Source organism: Ovis canadensis, chromosome 6 (assembly GCF_042477335.2).
Source record: "Ovis canadensis isolate MfBH-ARS-UI-01 breed Bighorn chromosome 6, ARS-UI_OviCan_v2, whole genome shotgun sequence".
In the NCBI taxonomy this organism is placed as follows: Eukaryota; Metazoa; Chordata; class Mammalia; order Artiodactyla; family Bovidae; genus Ovis; species Ovis canadensis.
The window spans coordinates 41,308,044-41,332,505 of record NC_091250.1 but is presented as its reverse complement, the minus strand read 5'-3'; the positions used below and the strand labels follow the sequence as shown (position 1 = coordinate 41,332,505).

The 24,462-nt window shown below is 38.2% G+C and overlaps 1 protein-coding gene across 1 annotated transcript; it reads right to left on the bottom strand.

Annotated features, from left to right (window-relative positions):
• Nucleotides 1-10,428: 10,428 nt before the first annotated feature.
• Nucleotides 10,429-22,782, bottom strand: LOC138442888 (alcohol dehydrogenase 6-like). The gene is made up of 7 exons (XM_069595017.1): nucleotides 22,750-22,782; nucleotides 21,843-21,981; nucleotides 15,763-15,850; nucleotides 15,386-15,605; nucleotides 14,931-15,191; nucleotides 12,764-12,899; nucleotides 10,429-10,634 (listed from the first exon to the last, which is right to left on the bottom strand). Exons 4-7 carry the CDS (start codon nucleotides 15,581-15,583, stop codon nucleotides 10,441-10,443), a joined length of 789 nt encoding a protein of 262 aa, XP_069451118.1. The 5' UTR covers nucleotides 15,584-15,605; nucleotides 15,763-15,850; nucleotides 21,843-21,981; nucleotides 22,750-22,782; the 3' UTR covers nucleotides 10,429-10,440.
• Nucleotides 22,783-24,462: the final 1,680 nt, after the last annotated feature.

The window sequence follows — 24,462 nt, the reverse complement described above, 5'->3', positions numbered from 1 at the left end:
GTAAAATTTGATAATTTCTGTGGTTGTTGCTGTTCCGTTGGTGACTCATGTCTGACTCTTTGTGACCCCATAGACTGTAGCATGCCAGGCTTCCCTGATAATTTCTAAATTTAACTTCAAAAGAAAAAACCAGAAGTTAAACATTAGATACATGCTGTGGACATCTGTAGTGCCTGAACCCTCAGTAATGTCTAACTTTTACCAAGGTTCTTTAGCACAGAATCCACTTTCTGGAGCTCTAGACCTCTCCCAGACTTCTGTATCTCTCCAATCTTGATATAGCTGGATTTAGAAAATAGGTTCAGAATAGTTTCCATTATAATTTTGAAGTCATTGTTAATATTTTCATATCACTAATGAAGCTGATAAGAGGTATGAAGTCATTCTGATTTTGTTTTTATTTATTTACTTATTAATTTATTGTCATGATGTGCTTTTTTTCTGAAAGATTTTTTTAAGAAAATCTTTCTGCTTTGATGTTCTGAAATATCATAATAATTCATTTGTAAGTATTTTTTCATTAATTGTTTTTGGTACTTGATGAGGGGTGTTTTTAGTGTGAAAAGAGAAGCATTCTATATTTTCAGATCTTGAAAATTTTCTATTTTTTTTCATAATTTCCTTTTTGCTTCTTCTTTGTTTAAATTTCAAGTAGTTGTATGTTTGATATTATGTTTTTCTCCTCCTAGCTTTTTTTCCTGTTATCATTTCTGTGGGGTGTTTTTGTCTTCTCTTTTTTTTTGAAAGGTTTTCTTCTTAAAGCTTTACATTATTTTTATTTAAAAAATTTTTCAGAAATCATTTTAACTTTCCAAGAACTCTTCTTTGTTCTTTATCATGCCATTCTCTTCTTGCTTCATAGCATTAAAGTTACCATTTGTGCTTAAATACTTAAATGAAGCAAGTCAAACTAATTTCAAAATATATTTTTTAATCCATATGATAAATATAACACAAAATATTAAAAATTAGAATATACTACACTGGTTAGTCACAGACTTTGTTATCTTCTAATTACCATAAACCTGTTGACTTTTAATAACACTGGATTTTTTTTTTACTTTAAATTTAATACTTAAAAGGAAGTGATAAAAAAGAACACAAATGTAGGCTTCTAGACATCCAAATGAGACACATTTTGTTGTTGTTTAGTTGCTCAGTAGTGTCTTTTGTGACCCCCGTGGTCTGTCCTTGTAATTTCCCAGGCAAGAAAACTGGAGCGAGTTGCCATTTCTTTCCTCAGGGGAATTTTCCTGACCCAGGGATGAAATCCACGTCTCCTGAAATGGCAGGCAAATTCTTTACCACTGAGCCAAATAAAACACACAGAGTTTGTAAAATGTCTAACTTTTACCAATCTATGAATTAGAATGATTAGTTAGAATAACTGGTTTTCTAGTTTAAAATACTGTCAAGTTGTTCTGAGGGCTAAGTACCTACATACTCAACACGACATGTGTTCTTTGCAAAAAGAGTCAAACTATGTGTGACCTTCGCAAGTCACCTAACATCTCTGTGTTTCTTATTTTTCTCATTTGAAAAAGGAGGCTAGTAACACCCTCCTCTTTATGTCCTTATTGTGGTTTGAATATGAACAATTATGTTGACAGCTGCATCTTTATGTGAGTGTGTGTAACAAAATAAAGAGAAAACCTCACAGATGCAGTGGCTTAAAACAACACCCACTTATGAGTTGACAGCAATGTGGGTCAGAAGTGTAGGCAGGCTCAACTGGGTCTGCAGGAGCCCAGCATCAAGGTGATTGGCTGGGCTGGGCTCTTAATCTGGAGACTCTGGGAAAGAATCTTCTTCTAAGCTCATTCTGTTTATTGGCAGAATTCTTTCCCTTGTAATTGTAGGACTAAAGCCTTCATTTCCTTGATGGCTGCCCCCAGGGGTCACTCTTGGCGCTTAGAGGTTAGCTACAGCCCTTCACATGGCACCTCCATCTTCAAGCCAGCATTAGTGCATTGTATCCTTATGTTTCAAATCTCTCTGAGTTCTCCCTCTGTTTTTAAGTGCTCTTGTAATTAGATCAAGTCGATTTAGACAGTCTCCTTTGGCCGAGTAACATAAAGAAAGAAAGAAAATGAAGTTGCTCAGTCATGTCCTACACTTTGCGACCCCATGGACTGTGTAGCCCACCAGGTTCCTCCGTCCATGGAATTTTCCAGGCAAGAATACTGGAGTGGGTTGCCATTTCCTTCTCCAGGGCATCTCTCCAACCCTGGGATAGAACCCAGGTCTCCTGCATTGCAGGCAGACGCTTTACCATCTAAGCCACTAGGGAAGCCCCTAGTTATTCATGTAACATAATCATGGAGATAATAGTCATCTAATTCACAGGAAATCTTGGTGGAGTATAGAAGATGTTTTGGAATTCTGCCTGCCACAACTCCATTTACCAGTGTGCCTGGATATATATTACAAATAACTGCTTTCTCCTTACCCCTTCTCCATCCTTGCATTCATAGCATGTCTATCTGATTGACAGTTAAGCAGCTATATCAAGTCATTTATTGTAGGTAATCCAGTGTGGTTCATCTCACGTTTTCTGTGCCTGTTTTGTGCTAAGTACTTCAAAACCACCAAAAGGAAACTGACGAAAGTAAATCCTTTTTAGGAAGCAGTTCTACAAATGATTAGATTTTTTTTCTTTTTTAATATTTGAAAATTTTATTTTTCATCTATAGTGTAATTCTATTTATCTTTTCACCTTATTTTTGTTTTATAGTGAAGTATAGTTGATTTACAATGTTGTGTTAGTTTCAGATGTACAGCAAAGTGATTCAGTTACACATATACATATGTCCCTTCTTTTTCAGATTCTTTTCCCATATAGGTTATTACAGAATATTGAGTAGAGTTCTCTGTGCTGTGCACTAGGTCCTTGTTAATTATCTATTTGTATAATAGTGTGTGTATGTTAATTCCAAACTCCTAATTTATCCCTCCCCAATCTTTCTCCTTTTGTAACCATTATAAATGCTTCAACTTTAATGAAGAGAATGTATTTCTGAACTGGGAGTAAAAAGGCCTGTACTGTGCAGTACAGACTCACTTTGAGTTCAATTTTCCAGTTGGAAAGGGTTCTTAACTTTCCAGACTTCAGTTTTCTTGTCTATGAAATGAGGACACTGAACTGTAGTATCTCCTTTAACTTCCAGCTCTAAAAATTCTATGCTTCTATGTGGTTTTTTGGTGTAAAATTTTCAGTTATTAGACCCAGAATCCTGAATGTGTTCATATTCATTCTTCCCACACATATACTGATCACTCAATCAAGAATATTTTTCTCAGATATCTCTGGTACATCACCCTCTTTTATTTTCTTTATAACTCCCTTCATAATCTGTTCATTTATTTATTCACTTGTTCATTATGTCACTCCCCATATACCTGGAAAATAAAACTTGGGATCTCACTTTCCTTGTTGATCACCATGTCTCCAGTTCAAGAACAATGTAGCATACATATTTATTAGGCATATGGCAGATAATAAAACAGAATAAAAGATAGATTTGAGAAATATCTGAGTTACTAGTATTGGTTTAGTGTTTAAAAACCATTTTTTTTCTATGAAAATTTATGTTCTGTTTTAATAATTGAAAACATGGTAATAGTTCAGCTATTGTGTGCTGGGTATTATGCTAAAAGTCTCATAGTCTCTCATTTCACTTATCTGGGATGCTTTGCTTTTTAATAATTTTCAATATCTTGATAGTTGGATCTGTTCAGACTATGACTGACCTTCTGCCAGTGGATTAAGTGAAGTGAAGTGAAGTCGCTCAGTCGTGTCTGACTCTTTGCGACCCCATGGACTGTAGTCTACCAGGCTCCTCCGTCTATGGGATTTTCCAGGCAAGAGTGCTGGAGTGGGGTGCCAGTGGATTAGATAGGATCATATTTGGCTGCTCAAACATAAATACCCGAGTTATAGTGGCTTAACTGAGATGGGAGCTTATTCATTGTCATGCATGGCCAGGGGGCTGTCTGCCGCTGTCACGGCAGCTCCACAACTGTCAGGGACCCAGACTCCTTACTATCATGCTGCCCTGTCATCTTCAGCATGCAGCTTCTGTCTTGTGGCTAAGATGGCCTTTATCATGATCCTATCTCAGCTAGCTGGAAGGAGATATAATAGAAAAGTGCTGTTGCCTTTAGGAGCATCGCCTAGTACTTCATTCATCATTTCTGCTGGAACCCCATTGAGCAAAATTTGGTCACGTTACCATACCAATTTGTTAGTGAGACTGATGAAAGTGATCATTACTTTAAAAAGCTAAATTTCAATGTTATTTTTGAAGGTTCTTATTATTAAAATTTAAAGCATTAAATTTCAATATTTTTATTATCAGAGGGAGAACATACACAAAGAATAATTAGTGGCTCTGCCCCAACGAATAAATGGGGTTCACGTTTTCTCAACTTTGGGAAGGCACTAAGATACGAATATTTATGTGTTTTTATAGGATGACTAATAATGCTAATGACTATATGATTAGTTTGGGCACATTTTAGAAGCTAAGAAGCAATAGATCTATGTTGCACACGTTCAACCCCAAATTCAGAAATTTTATCAAAATTTCTAACGTGAAATCTTAAAGAATTCCATTATTGGAATTCTAGATAACTCTGACCAGACTTCAGATATTGTCCCTCCACTTCAGAAAAAGTGGCCTCCTCACATCCATGGATTCATTAATTCATTATTGTAAATAACAGTGGATCCTCTTACTGTGAGCAAGATTCTGAGATAGTCATTCATATTTAAAAGGTAAACAAGATAAGCAAGTTTCCTATTCATTACAGGCACATCCCCAGGTTTTTAAAATTGGGGACTTGAGCCAATATTAGTATAACATGTCGAACATTGGCTTTAGTTACTTGTATCATTTAAAGCTATGCTTTGTGGGGTATATGAACTCCACAGATTAATGAAATCAATGGATGTTCAGTTCCCTTCCATTTAGAATATTTCACAATTTTTATTTTTTAACAAAACTACATTTGACTATTTAATTTGCTTTTGTTTTATGTCTGAAATTTTCAGAAGTCATTGTTATATTTAGCAGAGTCTCATACCTTAAAGATATTATTTAGTTGTGATTCAAGGCTGGTTCAGTTCAGTTGCTCGGTCATGTCCGACTCTCTGCCACCCCATGGACTGCAGCACTCCCGACTTCCTGGTCTATCACCAACTCTCGGAATTTACTCAAACTCATGTCCATAGAGTCAGTGATGCCATCCAACCATCTCATCCTCTGCTGTCTCCTTCTCCTTCACCCTTCAACCTTCCCCAGCACCAGGGTCTTTTCCTTCACATCATGTGGCCAAAGTATTGGAATTTCAGCTTCAGCATCAGTTCTTCCAATGAATATTCAGGACTGATTTCCTTTAGGATGGACTGGCTGGATCTCCTTGCAGTCCAAGGGACTCTCAAGAGTCTTCTCCAACACCACAGTTCAAAGGCATAAATTCTTCAGTGCTCAGCTTTCTTTATAGTCCAACTCTCACATCCATATATGACTACTGGAAAAACCATAGCTTTGACTAGACAGACATTTGTTGGCAAAGTAATGTCTCTGCTTTTTAAAATGCTGTCTAGGTTGGTCATAGCTATTCTTCCAGGGAGCAAGCATCTTTTAATTTCATGGCTGCAGTCATCTGCATTGATTTTGAAGCCCCCTCAAAACAAAGTCTGTTACTATTTCCATTGTTTCCCTATCTATTTGCCATGAAGTGAAGGAACCAGATGCCATGATCTTAGTTTTCTGAACGTTGAGTTTTAAGCCAACTTTTTCATGCTCCTCTTTCACTTTCATCAAGAGGCTCTTTAGTTCTTCTTTGCTTTCTGCCATAAGGGTGGTGCATCTGTGTATCTAAGGTTATTGATATTTCTCCCAGCAATCTTGATTCCAGCTTGTGTTTCATTCAGGTTGGCATTTTGAATGATGTACTCTGCATAGAAGTTACATAAACAGGGTGACAATATACAGCTTTGACATACTCCTTTCCCAATTTGGGACCAGTCTGTTGTTCTATGTCCAGTTCTAACTGTTGCTTGACCTGCATGCAGATTTCTCAGGAGACAGGTAAGGTGGTCTGGTATTCCCATGTCTTTAAGACTTTCCCACAGTTTATTGTGATCCACACAGTCAAAGGCTTTGGCATAGTCAACAAAGCAGAAGTAGATGTTTTTCTGGAACTCTCTTGCTTTTTCTATGAGTCAATGGATGTTGGCAATTTGATCTTTGATTCCTCTGCCCTTTCTAAATCCAGCTTGAATATCTGTAAGTTCATGGTTCATGTACTGCTGAAGCCTGGCTTGGAGAATTTTGAGCTTTACTTTGCTAGTATGTGAAATGAGTGCAATTGTGAGGTAGTGTGAGCATTCTTTGGCATTGCCTTTCTTTGGGATTGGAATGAAAACTGACTTTTCCAGTCCTGTGGCCACTGTTGAGTTTTCCAAATTTGCTGGCATATTCAGTGCAGCACTTTCACAGCATCATCTTTTAGGATTTAGAATTCAAAGCCATATATATTTTGAAAATCCATGTATTCAGTGTTTGTTTTTACATCACTTCTGTATATTTCAGTTATGCATTTTTAGTTTATACTAAAAATTCACATTAGTACATTAGAAGTAAAGTGAAAGGTAAAAGATCTTCATCTCCTTACAACTCAGATTAGAGGAATGAAAAATAACTTTGTTAGATATTAGCTAGCTGGGGGCTTCCCAAGAGGTGCTAGTGGTAAAAAAAAATCTGCCTTCCAGTGCAGGAAACTCAGAAGACATGGGTTTGATCCTCGTATTGGAAAGATTCCTGGAGAAGAAAATGGCAGCCCACGCCAGGATTCTTACCTGGGAAATCCCATGGACAGAGGAACCTGGTGGGCTACAGCCCATGGAGTTGCAAATAGTTGGACATGAGCACACACATAGAGATATTAGACCGCCAGTTTATGGTGCAGCTGAAAACACCAAGAATTAACAGTACTTCACAGGTTTATTACAGTCATGGAGTATATTGACAAGGAGAAAGGGGGCAAATCTGATTAAAGTCATATATGCTGTTTTCCTTCCACCTCTATTCAATCTCTACTTCTCTCAATTGTGAGAAGTAAGAAATGAAAGTTAGCTAGCTGGGTCTAGCTTTCTGTCCTGTGAGCTTGGGAAGAACACCTGGGCAGTCAGGAGTTCCATATCCATATACATATCTGTATCTATGTCCATATCCATATGTACTTCGGTTGCATTTTAAAAGCAGAGCTGCTAAAACATCAAGCCTCAGTTCTTTCCTTTTTTTAAACTCGTGGCATGAAAAGAATCCCTGACTGCCTGTTCCTTCCATTCCCTACTGTCCCATTTCCTTCACAACCTGAAATGAATTCAGTCTATCTTTTCACTCTCTACTCAGTTTTTGGAGCTTTTGTGTCACAAGATCATATCCATTGTGCTTTTCTCATAGCAATTTATTTATACCACAAATACAGGAATAATAATAATGATAAATGATTGAGCTTCCCTGGAGGCTCAGATGGTAAAGAATCTGCTTGCAATGCAGAACACCTGGGTTCAATCCTTGGGTCAGGAAGATCTTCTGGGGAATTGAATGGCAACCTACTCCAGTATCCTTGCCTGAAAAATCCCATGGACAGAGGACCTGGTGGGCTACAGTCACAAAGAGTTGTACATGACTGAGTGACAAACACTTTCACAATAATAAATATTAAGTATCCCTATTGTTTATGAACTCCTTGCTAAGTGGTAATAAAGAAAAATGATTTAGAGCACAGCCTTTATATTGCTTATATTTCAGTCTTTGTTTTGCCACATAGCTATTTCATAGTGAGAGAATTAATCAGTCTCTCTGTATCTTAGTTATTTCATCCATGGAGTGGAGATAATATTCCCGAACACATAGGGCTAAGGTGAAGATTATATGATGATTGTGAAGTACTTAGCACAGTGGTTGGTATTTTGTAAGTACTCCATTATACTCTGGTGGCTTATTTAGGAAGTTTATATAACTCTTTGAACTTCCAGCATCCATTGTATATAGTGGATAAAAATTGAAATCATCAGACAGGCAGCTGTTAATCTTTACCTTTAAACATAACAGTGGACACAAATTCTCATCCATTTTAGCTTTGTTCTATCATCTCTTCTTCCTACATCTTCATTATTCTTATGCTTTCTGAATTGGAGGTTCTCAGAGAATTGTTCTCCTTTTTTCCTGCTTCTCTGCCTTCCTTATTTCTGAAAATAATCATTGTTTTAGCCTAAAGTATTGAACAAAACTTCTTAACTTTTCATTAAGTTTTTGTGATTTATTCTCTCAAAAAAATTCATTGAGCGCTTACTTTGTACCAGATACAGGGGATAAAGATACGATATGCCCGAAACAGTAAACCAGGAGATACTCTTAATAAAGTGTGATAGTGCTATTGTGATCTCACAAGAGAAATAATGACCCCCCTAGCACTCTGACTTCTTGAAATCTGAGAAAGATGCCATGAAATTAAAAATTCTTTGTCCATTTTATTTCGAAAACAAACAAAACATAAAACCTGCTCAACTGTCCTGGGGGGATAGAACATGAGACAACTGGCCACAAAAAAAGCAGAAGTGAGTGTGTGATATAATGTTTTCACAAATGAATAACTGGTGACATTTTGAAGACAGTGTCAGAAATAGAAGGAAACACCCTAAGGGCTATGAGGTAGCAAAGAGATATTATGAAAGCTATAGAAATATGCCTAACTAGGACTCTTTTTATAGAACTGTTCAAAGATCAATCACAGAGGAAAAGACAGATAAGAGGCAACAAGGACTTCCCTAGTGGTCAGGTGGTTAAGCCCCCATGCTTCCAATGCAGAGGACGAGGGTTCCACCCCTGGTTAGGGAACTAAGATCCTGCATGTTGCACCATGCTCCCAACAAAAAAAAAAAAAAAAAAAAAGAGGAGGCAATAATTTTGATGCAATAGAATCAACTTACTGTCTCTCTAATCGTGTCTGGGGACAGTGAGGTTCGGGAAAAGCCTTCCATCTAAGTGCGTCTTTCTCCTGGCCCTGCTGTGTGTTTCATGGGTTTTTGTTTTGGTTTTTCTTTCCAAGCTTCTGTTCAAGTGTAGAAGTCTTCCAGCTTGGGGGACAGTTCTTGGTAGCTGGGTATTTCCAACCCCAAGCTTCTGATACAACTCTGGTATCAGCTCTTTTATTTTTCCAGTTGTGTTTTGTTAAGAATACATTGTTACTAATTTTTTTCATGATTTTAGGTCACATTGGTAGCTTTTATCTACGTAACAAAATAGTTATTATATTCTTTTGAAACTCAGTTTCTCCTAGCCTTGTCTTTCTATTCTTTAGAATGTTTGAATTCTATAATTTTTATTCTTAAGTTCTTAAGTTTAAAATGCCTTAATTTCTTTGCCTTTTCTTTTCCCTTTCCTTAGATCTTAATTATTCTATTATTTAAAATTTTATGTTTTCATTTTATTTCATTTATACAAGTGATCTCCAGTCTTGAAAATCATCGTATAACATTACTCTTATTTTCCCACTTGACAATGTGGCAGTTGATACTCAGAGAGGGAAGGGCTTGTTAAGGTGACAGAGATAGCCTGGCAGGATTGTATTTAAAGTATTCACTTAAGAAAAATTTTCATGTGTTTTTTTTAAAATTCTTGGACCTTCCCTCATTAAGTCAGCTGGACATTTTGAGCTCAAATCTCAGGAAGGGATATTACAAATGAAACAAGATTATAAAAGAAATTTTCCTTGTGATTTCTTTGTTTCAACAGCAAAAGTTTAAGGAGAATGTAAATGACTCAAGAACAGATGAAAAGCATAAGGACAAAACTAGATAAAAGGAGCTGTTTTTATCCTTCTCCCAATCTCCCAGCCTTAGTGAGGAAATAATTATATTTGTTTAGTGAAGAGAAAAAGACTTGAAAAGGAAGTTATGAGGTCGTAGATGAGTTTCTCTTAAAGAGTCCTACACATGCTTCCTCGGGGTGCAGGTGGCAAGATTTCCCAGATATGCTTTTCTGTTTGAAAGCACAGATGGGAACTGTGCCTCAGCATGTCATGGGCATTGCAGGCATAGGATGGTACGAAGACCCCAGAATAGAAAATGGCTCACTGTGTCCTGAGAGAGCCTTTCAAGAATTTATGAGACCCCATGCATTGCAGAAACAGGAAAATCATCAGGTAAACCCTGGAGTGGTGTGAAAGATACAGAGAAACCTGTATATTGAGAATAGGAATAAGGGATAACTCAGGGACAACGTTCATGGACCGATGACAGAGATTAGTTGGGTTGATGGACATATCACAAATGTTGTCAATCAAATCCCACCATCCCTTTTTTTTTCCACCATCCCTTTTTTTAATGTCACAAAATGAATTATATAACATCTATTCTCTAAGAGGCTATTTTATTATAATTAAATTCAAGGTGAACTTTTTTTTCATTTTTATAATCACACTGCATTTCCATATTTTTGCTGCTCTTTTCACTGCACTGAAACAATCAGGGAAGCGAAACAGGAAAGGAATAAACTCCCCAAGGATATTCTTGTACCTTTCATTATTTGGGATCTCAGAACAGCAGAACACAGCGTATCCTGAAACACAGAAGTGTAATAATAAAGCAGTTGAATTCCCTGAGAAACAGTGATATCAGCAAAGCAAATTACACCCTGTATTGAAAAACTGAGTTGCCTATCCCCACCCGACTCCACCTTTATCTAGTTTACCTATAAGAAATATAGGATGGGGTGAAAACAGGACCCCAAATCAGCTATAATAGGAAGACCCCAGCTTTGAGCACCATTCCTTCTGGCTACATAATCACAAAGACATCCTAACCCTTTGCTACGGCTTCTGATCAGCTTCCATCAATCCTAGAATCTAATACCATGTCTAATTAGGGAAGAATAAATGGGTTCCTTAGTTTCTTTCTGTTTGTAGTGTGTGTGCTACCTGTTAGATCCATTCCCCTCCTCTATTATTTGTTTCTAAAATTTTAGATGAGTTTTCTTGACTCTTCTTTCTTGATTTAAATGGGCTGACATGCTAGGTCTAAACCAAGAAGGTATATAGCAGGCTAAAATTTAAATACCTATCTTAAAATAAAAAGAAATCATAAAACAAGCAAACGATGTAAGTAGAGAAGTAGGGAGAGAATAGGAATGAGAGATGTTTTTAAGAACCAGAATCAGAAAGTCAAAGAATTCATCACAGAAGTAATTCCTCATTTACTCCTTGTTACTTGCTCTCCACTGTCTCTAGCACTCAGGACAGTCCTGGCAAAGAGTGTACCATCACTCAATATGCACTGAGTATATAAATGAACACACTGAGTAAACACTTCATCCCTAAAGGTATGCTAGCTGGAGCATACTGACATTTGTCAAGAAATTATATAGAAAGGCTTTGTGCCTTGGGTAGTCTGAACCTTTGCCTTGAAGATCCTTGTAAGATTTTATGATGGTGGTAATGTCAACTCATTTATTCTAGATCATTTCTCTAACCAGAAAAATAATGCATAATTGACCAATGTGGAGTAGACTGGTGCTTAGTGTTATACCGACTCCTCAAACATTTCTTTGAGATAGGTTAATACAGGTCTTTCCCAAAGAGGAACTTGCAGATGAAACCTTTTCTTATCCTTGTGATAACAGGAAATAGGATAGAGTATATGAAAGAAGGTCTTCAAGTAGCCATCTTTTTTTCACAAAACCACTTAGGAATGTTTGAAAAGTCATTTTTTTCTGTGAGTTCAGGGTACAGAAGTTCATCAAAGAAAACACTCACGTTTTTCCAGCATGATACAACTCGAAAGCTTTGTGGAGTTGGTCAAAAGGCAACTGATGGGTTATTAATGGATCTATATTAATTTTATTTTGTAGGTAAGCAGTCACTAGTTGGGGAAAACAGTCTCTGGTTTTATAATCTGCAAAATAAAAAGGCTATTGTAACAAGATTTGAGAAATATCAAATTAACCAAAAGAAAAATAAGTAAGTTGTGGAGATGGGTAAAGTATTCTGAAAATTTGCCATTGATGAGTTCATTTGTACATCAGAAGTTGTTGGCTTTTGTTGCTAAGTGTGGCAGCTATAGACAGTTCTGTTACCTAGAACATCTTTGGAAAAAAATTGGGTCAATATTCACACATTATTGGATTAAAAACTAATTAAAAATAAAGTAGAGTCTCCAGCCCACCTCCTGGGTTTAACATTATACAACTATTTCCTCATCTCTCTATTCACACACAATGAGATGGCATGGGAACTTTTGATCAGAGCAATGGATGGAGATGGGAATATTAATTTAGCAAGCTATTGGTCAGTACTGCTCAGAAATAAGGGCTCCTATGGGAAGACAAATATCAGTGCCAAATACCAAGTTGGTGCCTGTAATTATCCAGAAAGCCTTGCTGTTAAAATAGCACAACAAACTTTGAGTCCACCAGTGCAGAACTGAACTTAGCTGGATTATTCCAAACACTGGGGAAACCCAGAAACTATTTTGTAGGAAAACCCAGAAACTATTTAAAAATTTTTATTTAAATGTAAAAAAAAAATAACCTATTTAATTAAATTAACTAATCTGCAAAATATACCAATTCATTGGAGAAGTCTTTGAAAACTTATACCTTTATAGGTTTGTTTCCCCAAGGAGAACATTTTTGAATTACATGTTTCTACAAAGTTGAAAGAGATTTTGTGAAAGCAAAAACAACTGACTTACCTCCTAAACATGTACCCTTCAGTGTCCGTCCAGTGGAAACTGATTGAGCAGAAAGGGAAAACTTTGAACCTGGTGCAGACACTCCAATGATTATACAGACACCGTGGCTCAGGTGGCAGGAGTCCCAAGCAGCAACCTGATAATGAGAAAAATGACCATAAGTAGATGCCCATACATAAGTAACAACTATCTGCAGTGTTGGAAGGAACTGTGGAGTTCCTAGATTTCAGACCTCTTCCTGGGCAGATGCTACTTACTTTGAGCTCAGCTTCAACATTGCCAGTGATGGAATCTCATTAGAGAACCAGAAATGGCAACCCGCTCCAGTGTTCTTGCCTGGAGAATCCCAGGGGCTGCGGAGCCTGGTGGGCTGCCGTCTACGGGGTCGCACAGAGTCGGACACGACTGAAGCGACTTAGCAGCAGCAGCAGCAGCAGCAGCAGAGTTTAGTGGTAAAGAGCACAGACCCTGCCACGGTGTGACTTTAGGCAAGTTACTTAAGCTCCCTATGTCTATTTGTAAAAAGAAGAGTAATATCACCTATGTCATAGATTTGTTACAAGGCTTAAGTGATTAAAACATTTAGAATGTTATCTGGCACAGAGTAAGTACTGTGTGTTTATTTAATAATTACCCGCCACCTCAAAGACCACACATACTATTATTCTTTGCCTGACCTTCTCACTTGTATAACTCTGTTCAGTTCATTTATATTTAATAAAAACAAATATATATACATATGTGGGTGTGAAGCTTCATTAAAAAAAAACAAGTATTTTAAGGGTGTAGAGTATACTTCACGTCAATCTATTTTGCTTCCTTTTCTGGTTCTTAACCTTCTATCTCTCCCCTTCCTGCATTTTGCCTGTGTCTCTTTCCTGTTGCATCACTGCATCTACTTCCTTCACCCTTTAACCACGTACATTAGATACACGCTGAAGTGAATCAAATGCCTAATTCTTTCCTCTACCCTGTCAGTTCCGAGTCTGCTGCTGCTGCTGTTAAGTCGCTTCAGTCGTGTCCGACTCTGTGCGACCCCATAGACGGCAGCCTACCAGGCTCCCCCGTCCCTGGGATTCCCCAGGCAAGAACACTGGAGTGGGTTGCCATTTCCTTCTCCAATGCATGAAAGTGAAAAGTGAAAGTGAAGTCGCTCCGTCGTGTCCGACTCTTAGCGACCCCATGGACTGCAGCCCACCAGGCTCCTCCGTCCGTGGGATTTTCCAGGCAAGGTACTGGAGTGGGGTGCTATTGCCTTCTCCAGTTCCGAGTCTAGGGTCTACTTTATTCTCCCTGAACTTAACATACTGGTGCATAGGCTCATTTTTCAAATAATGAATGGTTCTGACACAGAACACACATGAATATCATATGTGAATTACATAATGTTGATACTTAAATATAAAAACATGTTCATGGATAAAGAGCTAGGACTACAGGAAAGGAAATAGTGCTTGTTTAAACTTCATATATTGTAGTGTCATGTCTTTAAAGTATATATTGCTTTGACTTTTAAGATGGATATTTTAGAGTGACTATACATTCCATTTTTAGGTCTGGGGTCCACTGGTACAAAACATATGTTCAGGGGAGTTTTATACTTAGTGTGTCCCCACCCACTAAGCAAGCATCTATAGACACAATTCGTTTTACTGTGCTTTGCATTTTTCAGATATTGCATTTTTTACGGATTGAAGGTTTGTGGCAACCCCGTGTTGAGTAAGTCTATCAGCACATTTTTTTTTCCCAACAGCATTTGCTTCCTTTTGTCTGTCACATTTGGTAATTCTCACAGTATCTCAGACATTTTCACTATTATTAAATTTCTTATTGTGATATATAATCAGTGATCTTTGTTACTATTACAAAAAGATATATTGTAAAGTAAAACAATAAATAAATAAATAAAACAGATTAAAAAACAAAAAGATAATGACTGTCACTGAAGGCTCAGATGATTAGCATATTTTAACAATACAATATTTTAAAATTAAGATGTGTACATTGTTTTTTCTTAGACAAAATGCTATTGCATACTAATAGACTATAGTATAAACATAATTTTTATATGTGGTGGAAAACCAAAAAATTACTTAGCTCACTTTATTACAATATTCACTTAATTGTGCTGGTCTGCTTCTACTTACTGTGACCCAAACCTACACACCATGGTTTCTGCGAGTCCAATGGCCTCAAAGGCAAAGTCAACACCGGTGCCTGTCATTTCCTTGACCACCTCCTGGACGGGCTTCTTGAGATTCGAAGGGTTGAGACAATCTGTGACCCCTAATGCTCTTGCCCGAGGAAATTTTTCCTCATTGATATCAACTCCAATGATTCTAGAAGCACCAGAGGCTTTACAGCCCATGACAATAGCTGAGCCGATTCCTCCAAGTCCAAAGACCACACAGGTAGAACCAGGAGTGACCTACAAATTCACAAGTCATGTTTGTGTTAGGAATCAAATCTGGACACTTGTATGATTAAGAAAAGAAACAAAAACAACCATTGAGGCTTTTGGAACCATTGACCCCAGTTGAAACATTTGGACTGTTTTGGTCTTGTTTTTATGTTTTCTTGACAGATCACTATAACATACTAACACACAGCTGTTTTCCTCACCTTGGCCGAGTGAACAGCAGCCCCATATCCTGTAGCCACCTCACAGCTTATGACACAAATCTTATCCATGGGAGCAGCAGCATCAATTTTCACCACTGAAATCTCAGGCGCAACAGTATATTCGGTGAATGTACTTGTGCGGAAAGAATGATAGATCTTTTTTCCTTTGCAGGTAAACCTGCTTGTGCCATCCAGCATTAATCCAGAAGGGGGTAGAAAGCTGTTCAGCAGTGACACAGACAGGCACAGCATCAACCCAGACACATAGAGTTGTAAAGAGAGAAATGAACACCTTTAGCTCCAGGTCAGTGCTTGCACAATAAAAATGATTTAATAAAGAGTGACAAGATAAACAAAAGATGGGCAAATCTACTAACTCTTGCTTCTCACAGAAGTTTCCCTTGGAATTCAAGCAGGCACTGCATTCTCTACACTGTGGAATAGCAAGTGTGAGGACTTTGTCTCCTATATATAGGAAAAAAAATCATTAGTTTAAAATATTATTGAAACACAATAGTGTGGGGATAAAAACTTTATTGAATGATCTGATAACTTGCTGCGGACAGATTATGACAAGTATAACATATCCCATGGTTATTTTGGAGGAAAAATCCTATAACCTGGTTTCAGAAATCCCATTATTATTTTGGGCAAATGATGGAAATATGGGGATATTCCTTGCTGGATAGGTAATTGTAGGTCTGCTTTTACTCTGGAAATAAACTAATAAAACTGGGAATGACCCTTAGAGATGTCATCTACTCTAACCTTTTGGCTTTCCTTTGAAAGATTTAAGTCTGCAGCGGTCGTTACCTGCCTGAAGCTGGATAACAGCAGAGACCTTTCTATTGAGCCTACCTGCCCCACGATGGCACATGGACCCACAGCAGGTCTCTGACATGTTTTCTTTAGGGGGCTGTGGCTCAAGATATTCTCAGTTCTGAGAGTAAAAGGAATAGCTTTCTTTCTGCAGAGAGAGGCCGCTTCTGGAGCGCTTATTACAGAGGGTGGTTTTTCGGTTGCACAGTTTTAGAGTGCATACTGATTATGTGTGGGTCCAATAATTAACCCTCCTGGGACCTAGGGTTACAGGCTGGGAAGGTGAAGAGAATTAATGAACACAGTCATCACAGACTTATAAAACTGTACAAAGCCTTGTCAAAGGTCTATAACCTCTTCCCTAAACGTGTGTACGGTTCTTACATATATTTATAATCCCCTTTGGCCTCTTGCAGAGTTCAGATAGCATTAAAAATCTCTTTGAGTTTATGAAACTTCCCTGGTGGTCCAGTGGCTAAGACTCCACACTTTCAATGCAGGGAGTCGTGGTCAGATTTGATCCCTGGTCAGGGAACCCTCTGATCCCGTGGGTCAGATTTGATCCCACGCCAAAACTAAAGATCCTGCATACCACAACTAAGACCCGGTGCAGCCAAATAAATAATTATTTTAAAAAGTCCCTTGTAAGTTTAGATAAGGAACATCTTAACTTCACTGGCCCTAAAAAATTCCAAGGATACTGGATCTCAAAATCAGGAGAAACTCAGATTCTGCTGCCTTATCTTTTCTCTCAAATAGTCATCATTTTCCACAAAACTTTCACTGAGATTTGTTAGTTAAAGAGGAGTTAGCTCCCTAACGATTGGCATTATCTTCTTGGAGTTGTGGAGAAGGCCGTGTCTTTTCGCTTTTGTCCCTCCCACTAGGCCTAGTGTCAGAGGCATGGCAGGACCTCGATCATTGTTTGCAAAATGAATACCCTGACGATAGCTTTGTGAATATCCTGACCACATGCCCTTCACATGAAGCTCACACATGGACTCTTCACATGTGTGATTGCTCTTATTTTTTTAAACCATTTCAGATGTGCTAAGAATGGCTGTGTCAAGGTCCTTTCTGATATGCCTGGGGAAGAGTGTTTACTTTTTTTGATTCTTTGAAATATCATTATCATCCTGTCAACAAAGTTCTACTAATATATTCTACTTGATAAGAATATTCATTCGTCGAACACTCATTCGTCAATCATTCAATGCATTCCAAACCTGAGCAGGCACTATGCTAAGTATGTGGGGGACACTATATATATAGCAGCAGCAGCACAGAGAGAGTGAGAGTGAGAGAGAGAGAGCTGTCCCTCAAAAAACAAGCCAGTGGGACTACATTGGACTAAAAGACTCAGGCACAGCTAAGGAAGCTATATAAACAAAATGAAAGGCATGCCTACTGAATGGGAGAAGATATTTGCAAGCAATATATCTGATAAGGGACTTCCTTGGTGGCTGAGATGATAAAACATCTGCCTACAGTGCGGGAGACCTGGGTTCGATCCCTGGGTCAGGAATATCCAATCCCCTGGAGAAGGAAGTGGCAACCCACTCCAGTACTCTTGCCTGGAAAATCTCATGGACAGAGGAGGCTGGTGGGCTACAGTCCATGGGGTCACAAAGAGTCAGACACGACTGAGTGACTTCACTATCTGATAAGGGGCTTGTATACAACATTTGGGCTTCCTTGATGGCTCAGATGGTAAAGAATCTGCTTGCAATGCAGGAGACACAAGTTTCATCCCTGGGTTGAGAAGATCCCCTGAAGAAGAGAATGGCTATCCACTCCAGTATTCTTGCCTGGAGAACTTCATGGACAGAGGAGCCTGGAGGGCTATCGTCAAAGGGGTTGAAAAGAGTTGGACATGACAACATAATAACACACACACGCGATATATACAATGAGCTTATACAACAATGAACTTAACATCAGGAAAACAAGCAACCTGATTTAAAAAATGGACAGAGAACCTGAACAGACATTTTCCCAGAGAAGGCATATACAGATGGCCAACAGACAGACGATTAAAACCGCAGTGAGATACCACCTCACACCTGTCAGAATGACTACTATCAAAAAGACAACAAATAAGTGTTGATGAGGATGTGGAGAAAAGGGAGCCCTCATGCACTGTTAGTAGGAATGCAAATTGGTGCAGCAACTATGGAAAACAATATGGATGTTCCTCAAAAAATTAAAATAGAACTTCTATGTGATCCAGCAATTTCACTTCTGGGAATTTACTCAAAGAAAACAATTAATTCAAAAAGATACACGAACACCAAGACTTATTGTAGCATTATTTGTAATCGCCAAGGTATGGAAGCAACTTAAGTGCCCACTGATTGACAAATGGATAAAGATGTGGTGTGTATATATAATATGCATATGTGTGTGTGTGTATATATATGTACCTGGGGCCTCTGGTGGCTCAGAAGTTAAAGCGTCTGCCTGGAATGTGGGAGACCCGGGTTCGATCCCTGGGTCAGGAATATCCAATCCCCTGGAGAAGGAAATGGCAACCCACTCCAGGACTCTTGCCTGGAGAATCTCATGGAGGGAGGAGTCTGGTAGGCTACAGTCCATGGGGTCACAAAGAGTCGGACACGACTGATCGACAAATGGATAAAGATGTGGTATGTATATATACTATACATATGCGTGTGTGTGTGTATATATATATATATACACACACATATACATACACCCAGGGGAATATTATTCAGCCATAAAAATATGAAGTCTTGTCATGTGTAATAACATGGATAAATTTAGAAAGTGTTATGCTTTCATGCATTGGAGAAGGAAATGGCAACCTACTCCAGTGTTCTTACCTGGAGAATCCCAGGGACAGGGGGAGCCTGGTGGGCTGCCGTCTATGGGGTTGCACAGAGTCAGACACAACTGAAGCAACTTAGCAGCAGCAGCAGCAGCATGCTAAATGCTGTTGTCCCAGGTGGTGCAGTGGTAAAGAATGTGCCTGCTAATTAAAGAGGTACAAGAGACACAGGTTTGATCCCTGGGTCGGGAAGATTCTCTGGAGGAGGAAATGGCAACCTGCTCCAGTATTCTTGCCTGGAAAACTCCATGGAGAGAGGAGTCTGGCAGGCTACAGTCCACAGGGTCACAAAGAGTCAGACACTGCTGAGAGAATGAGCACACACGTGCAGGCTAAGTGAAAGAAGTCTGACAGAGAAAAGCAATTACCGTATCATCTCACATATATGTGCAATCTAAAACACAAAACAAAACAAAATGAAACAGATCCATAGATGCAGAGAGGTTGCCAGAGGGGAGGGAATGAGAGGACAAAAGAGGTGATGAGGATTAAGTACAAATCTCAAGTTATGAAATAAATAAGGTGTAGGGTTGTAATATATCAGCAAAGGAATATGATCAATAATATTAAAATAACTTTTTTGGGGATAGATGGTTAAGACTTATCATGGCAATCATTTTGTGATGTCTACAAATATCTAACCACTCTGCAACACACCTGAAACTAGCATTATATGTGTGTGTATACACACACACACACACACACACAAAGAATGCTTAAACTACCGTACAGTTGCACTCATCTCACTCACTAGCAAAGTAATGTTCAAAATTCTCCAAGCCAGGCTTCAACAGTGCAAGAACCATGAACTTCCAGATGTTCAAGCTGCATTTAGAAAAGGCTGAGGAACAGAGATCAAAATGCTAACATTCACTGGATCATAGAAAAAGCAAGAGAATTCCAGAAAATCATCTACTTCTGCTTTATTGATTATGCTAAAACCTTTGACTGTGTAGATCGCAACAAACTGTGGGAAAGTCTTAAAGAGATGGGAAACCAGACTACCTTATCTGCCTCCTGAGAAATCTGTATGCAGGTCAGGAAGCAACAGTTAGAACTGAACATGGAATAACGAACTGGTTCCAAATCGGGAAAGAAGTACGTCAAGGCTGTATATTGTCACCCTGCTTATTTAATTTAAATGCAGAGTACATCATGTGAAATGCCACGTTGCAAGAAGCACAAGCTGAAATCAGGATTGCTGGGAGAAATATCAATAACCTCAGATATGAAGATGACACCACCCTTATGGCAGGAAGTGAAGAGGAACTAAAGAGCCTTTTGATGACAGAGAAAAAGAAAAGTGAAAAAAGCTGACTTAAAGCTCAGCATTCAAAAACTCAGACATGGCATCCGGCTCCATCATTTCATGACAAATAGGTGGAGAAACAATGGAAATAGTAACAGACTTTATTTCCTTGGGCTCCAAAATCACTGCAGATGGTGACTGAAGCCATAAAATTAAAAGATGCTTGCTCCTTGGAAGAAAAGCTATGACCCACCTCAACAGCATATTAAAAAGCAGAGACATTACTTTGTCCACAGAGGTCCATCTGGTCAAAACTATGGTTTTTCCAGTAGTCACATATGGATGTGATAGTTGGGCTATAAAGAAAATCGAGTGCCAAAGAATTGATGCTTTTGAACTGTGGTGTTGGAGAAGACTCTTGAGAGTTCCTTGGAGATCAAACCAGTCAATCCTAAAGGAAATCATTGGATTTCCTGAATATTCATTGGAAAACTGGTGCTGAAGCTGTGGCCAATGCTTTGGCCACCTGATGCAAAGAACTCATTGGAAAAGACCCTGATGATGGGAAAGATTGAAGGCAGGAGGAGAAGGGGACAACAGAAGATGACATGGTTGAACAACAGAGGATGAAATTGTTGGATGGCATGAATTTGATAGACATGAATTTGAGAAAGCTCTGGGAGTTGGAGATGGACAGGCAAGCCTGGCGTGCTGTAGTCCATGGAGTCCCAAAATACTGGACACGACTGAGTGACTGAATTGAACTGAACTGATACACACACACACATATATGTATTTGTGTAGACTTATAGGATCTTAGTTCCCCAGTCAGGCATTGAACACAGGCTGTTGGCAGGACAGCATGGAGTCCTAGCCACTGCACTGCTAGGGAACTCCTGTAGCATAGTATTGTGTGTGTGTCAGCTGTATTTCAATAAAAAAGGAAACAGTGAATTCTTCTGCAGCTATGTCAGAATAAATGAACTTGCCAGATTATAAAATTTCCCTTTCTGCTGACAAATAATTCATTAGAAAAAAGTTTTCACTGACATATATTTGATAAACAAAATTGTAAGTTTATATTGATTTGATACATTTATATTGCAATATGATTGCCATTTTCATATTAGCTAACACTTCTATTGTGTCATGTAATTATAATTTCTTTTAGTTTCAGTAACAATTAAAATCTAGTCACTTAGAAAGTTTAATGTTTATAATATAGTTTTATTATCTATTTGAAAAAAAAGAAGCAGCCCCTGCTCCTAAGGAGATTTTAATCTGTTTAGAAGTACACTGGTCCTATCTCAATTCTTGTTCTGCTGTGACTAGTCACTTAGCTCAGCCACTGCCTCTCTGGATTGCTAGCACTCACAGCAGAGAAACTGTGTGACCCTTGGAATCACTGGATATATTTACTACCATGATATGTGATTAGGTAAAACAATTCAGAGGCAAACCAACTTATTTCTCCTGTAAATATGCTAATGTATTTTAGTGGTGGGTTGTTTGTGCAGAGGTTTTTGTGGCCCATTTCCTACCTGGTTTCACTGAGCTCACTCCTTCGCCAATACTCTCCACAATTCCAGCTCCTTCATGGCCTGGGATGAAGGGACACTTCAGTGGGATTATTCCTTTTACAGCATGATCATCAGAACCACAGATCCCTGTAGATATGATCTGGGTAGGAATTAAGTGGCCAAGGATAAATTAGTTTGGAATTTTTCTTTTGTCTGAAACTTATTATGAATAATTTTTTTCACATGAATGACCTCATTTGATCCCTATAATAATATTCAGAGAAACACGGGACAGGTCTAATTACCCCTAATTTAAAGATGCAGAAAAGGAAGACTCAAAGACTTAAAATGACTCACGCACTCTCATGGTGGATGATCAGATACGGAAATAAACTAGGCTTTTTGAAATCTGCTCTGTACACCCTGTGTCATCAACTAGTTTTGCAATATGAGAGTCTATTCTATCCAATGAAGGAATTTTGACCAGGTATCCATAGCACCACCATTGAGAAACCAAAAATTTTAAGCCCAGTTTTGTGGAATGTTTTCCCAGTCCTCTGGGAAAATCGATTTTAAACCAGCATATTGAAAACATTAAGTTAATAATGTAAAATGTGTTTGAGTTTAACTGTTGCAAAATTTAATTGGCATTGAAAGTTTTAAAACTTCTCAGTTAATAGACCAAGTTGTCTTGTCTGTGGATAGACTCAATCCACTTATACTGATCATAGAAATGAAACATTTCCGGTACCATAGCCACTGTATTACTGCTCTGCCTGGAATTCAGCCAGAAAGCATACAGGCAGGGATACGGACTAGCTGTTTCAGTATCAGTAGTGGGAGCGCTGGAACACTGGGAACAGCTTGATACATGAAATATTTCCCCACACTTGCCTTCACAAGCACAAGTTCAAAGATTTAAATTTACCTTAATACGAACTTCCCCAGACTTTGGTGGCTCAACCTGCACTTTCTCAAGTGAAAGAGAAGAGTTTGTTTTCCAGGCAATGGCTGCCAGGCATGTGATTGTCTGTTGACCCAAGGACAATAAGATGACATCATTTAGCGATAACATTTAACTTCTGATCATACAAATGACACTTACTTGCTATAATTTGTAGCAATAAGAAAATCACGCAAAAAAAGAAAAGAGATCGTTGCAATTTCAGACATAAGCTGGTAAAACTTTAGCATATTTCTTTTGAGTCTCTTAAAATAATTTTTATACGGTAGAGATCATGTCATATAAGCAGTTTCGCATTTTAGGGTTGCTTTTTTTTTTTTTTTGCCAGTGAAAGCCACCATACACTGAACTACTGTTTGCTTGTTCTAAAATGTTTTCTCATGATTTCAAAATGCTTTATAATTTTAAATAGCTGTTTTATATTTCATCATTTGAGTATATCCAAATATTCTTAATCAGCAACTACTTTAATCAAAACAATCATTTCCATTGTTTTGACTATTATAATTTACATTGTATATAATTTTGACTTGCCTGGTTTCCTTAAGTAAGAATTACTAGAGGAAGGACAGAGACATGGTTAGAGTGAAACTGATTTCTAAATAACTCTACAGAAAGTTTGAATGATTTGGCACAACTCCTAGAACTGTAAAACAGTATCTGTCATCATTTTTCCCACTCTCATTAGCATTTACTATAGTCATTAAAAACAAAGTGACTGTCAGAAAAAGCTAGCTATTTCTTTTTATTAGCATTTTTTAATATTAAGAATGTTGAAATTTTTTATGTTTATGTGAGTCATTTTCTTCTTTTTGTGAAATGTTTGGTCCTATATTTTATGTAAGTATTCACTGGCATCTTGATATTTTTTACTATCATTTGACCTATTTGTGCATTAAATGAGTGACTGGTTGTCTACTATCTCATCATACATGATTTTTCCTTCTTGATTTTTGACCTTTAATTTTTTTGTGAAGCTATATGTGCATATATACATGCATAACACACATATTAAAATTTTGATTCGTAAAAATACGTTTTCCTTTATTATTTCATCCATTTCCGTGGTTTGAGAATTTTCTCCACTGTTGATGTTGCTCAGTCACTCAGTCTTGTCTGGCTCTTTGCGACCATGTGAACAGCAGTGCACCAGGCATCCCTGTCCTTCACTTTCTCTCCATATAGAGACCAAATAAATATTTGTTACCTCTTTCTAGATTTTTATAGTTTGATTTTTAAATACTTAACTCTTAAATCTACTTCAAATTATTTTGTGTAGTATAAATTTATAGAATCTAAATGAATTGGCTCAGCATGAACTCTTGATGAATTTTTCTTTCATTTATACTTAAATTAGCACCTTTACTCGGAGAAGGCAATGGCACCCCACTCCAGTGCTCTTGCCTGGAAAATCCCATGGAGCCTGGTAGGCTGCAGTCCATGGGGTCGTAAGGAGTCAGACATGACTGAGGGACTTCACTTTCACTTTTCAGTTTCATGCATTGGAGAAGGAAATGGCAACCCACTCCCAGGCAGTGTTCTTGCCTGGAGACTCCCAGGGATGGGGGAGCCTGGTGGGCTGCTGTCTCTGGGGTCCCACAGAGTCAGACACGACTGAAGCGACTTAGCAGCAGCAGCAGCAGCAGAACCTTTACTATATAAGTTCTTCAAAAGTTC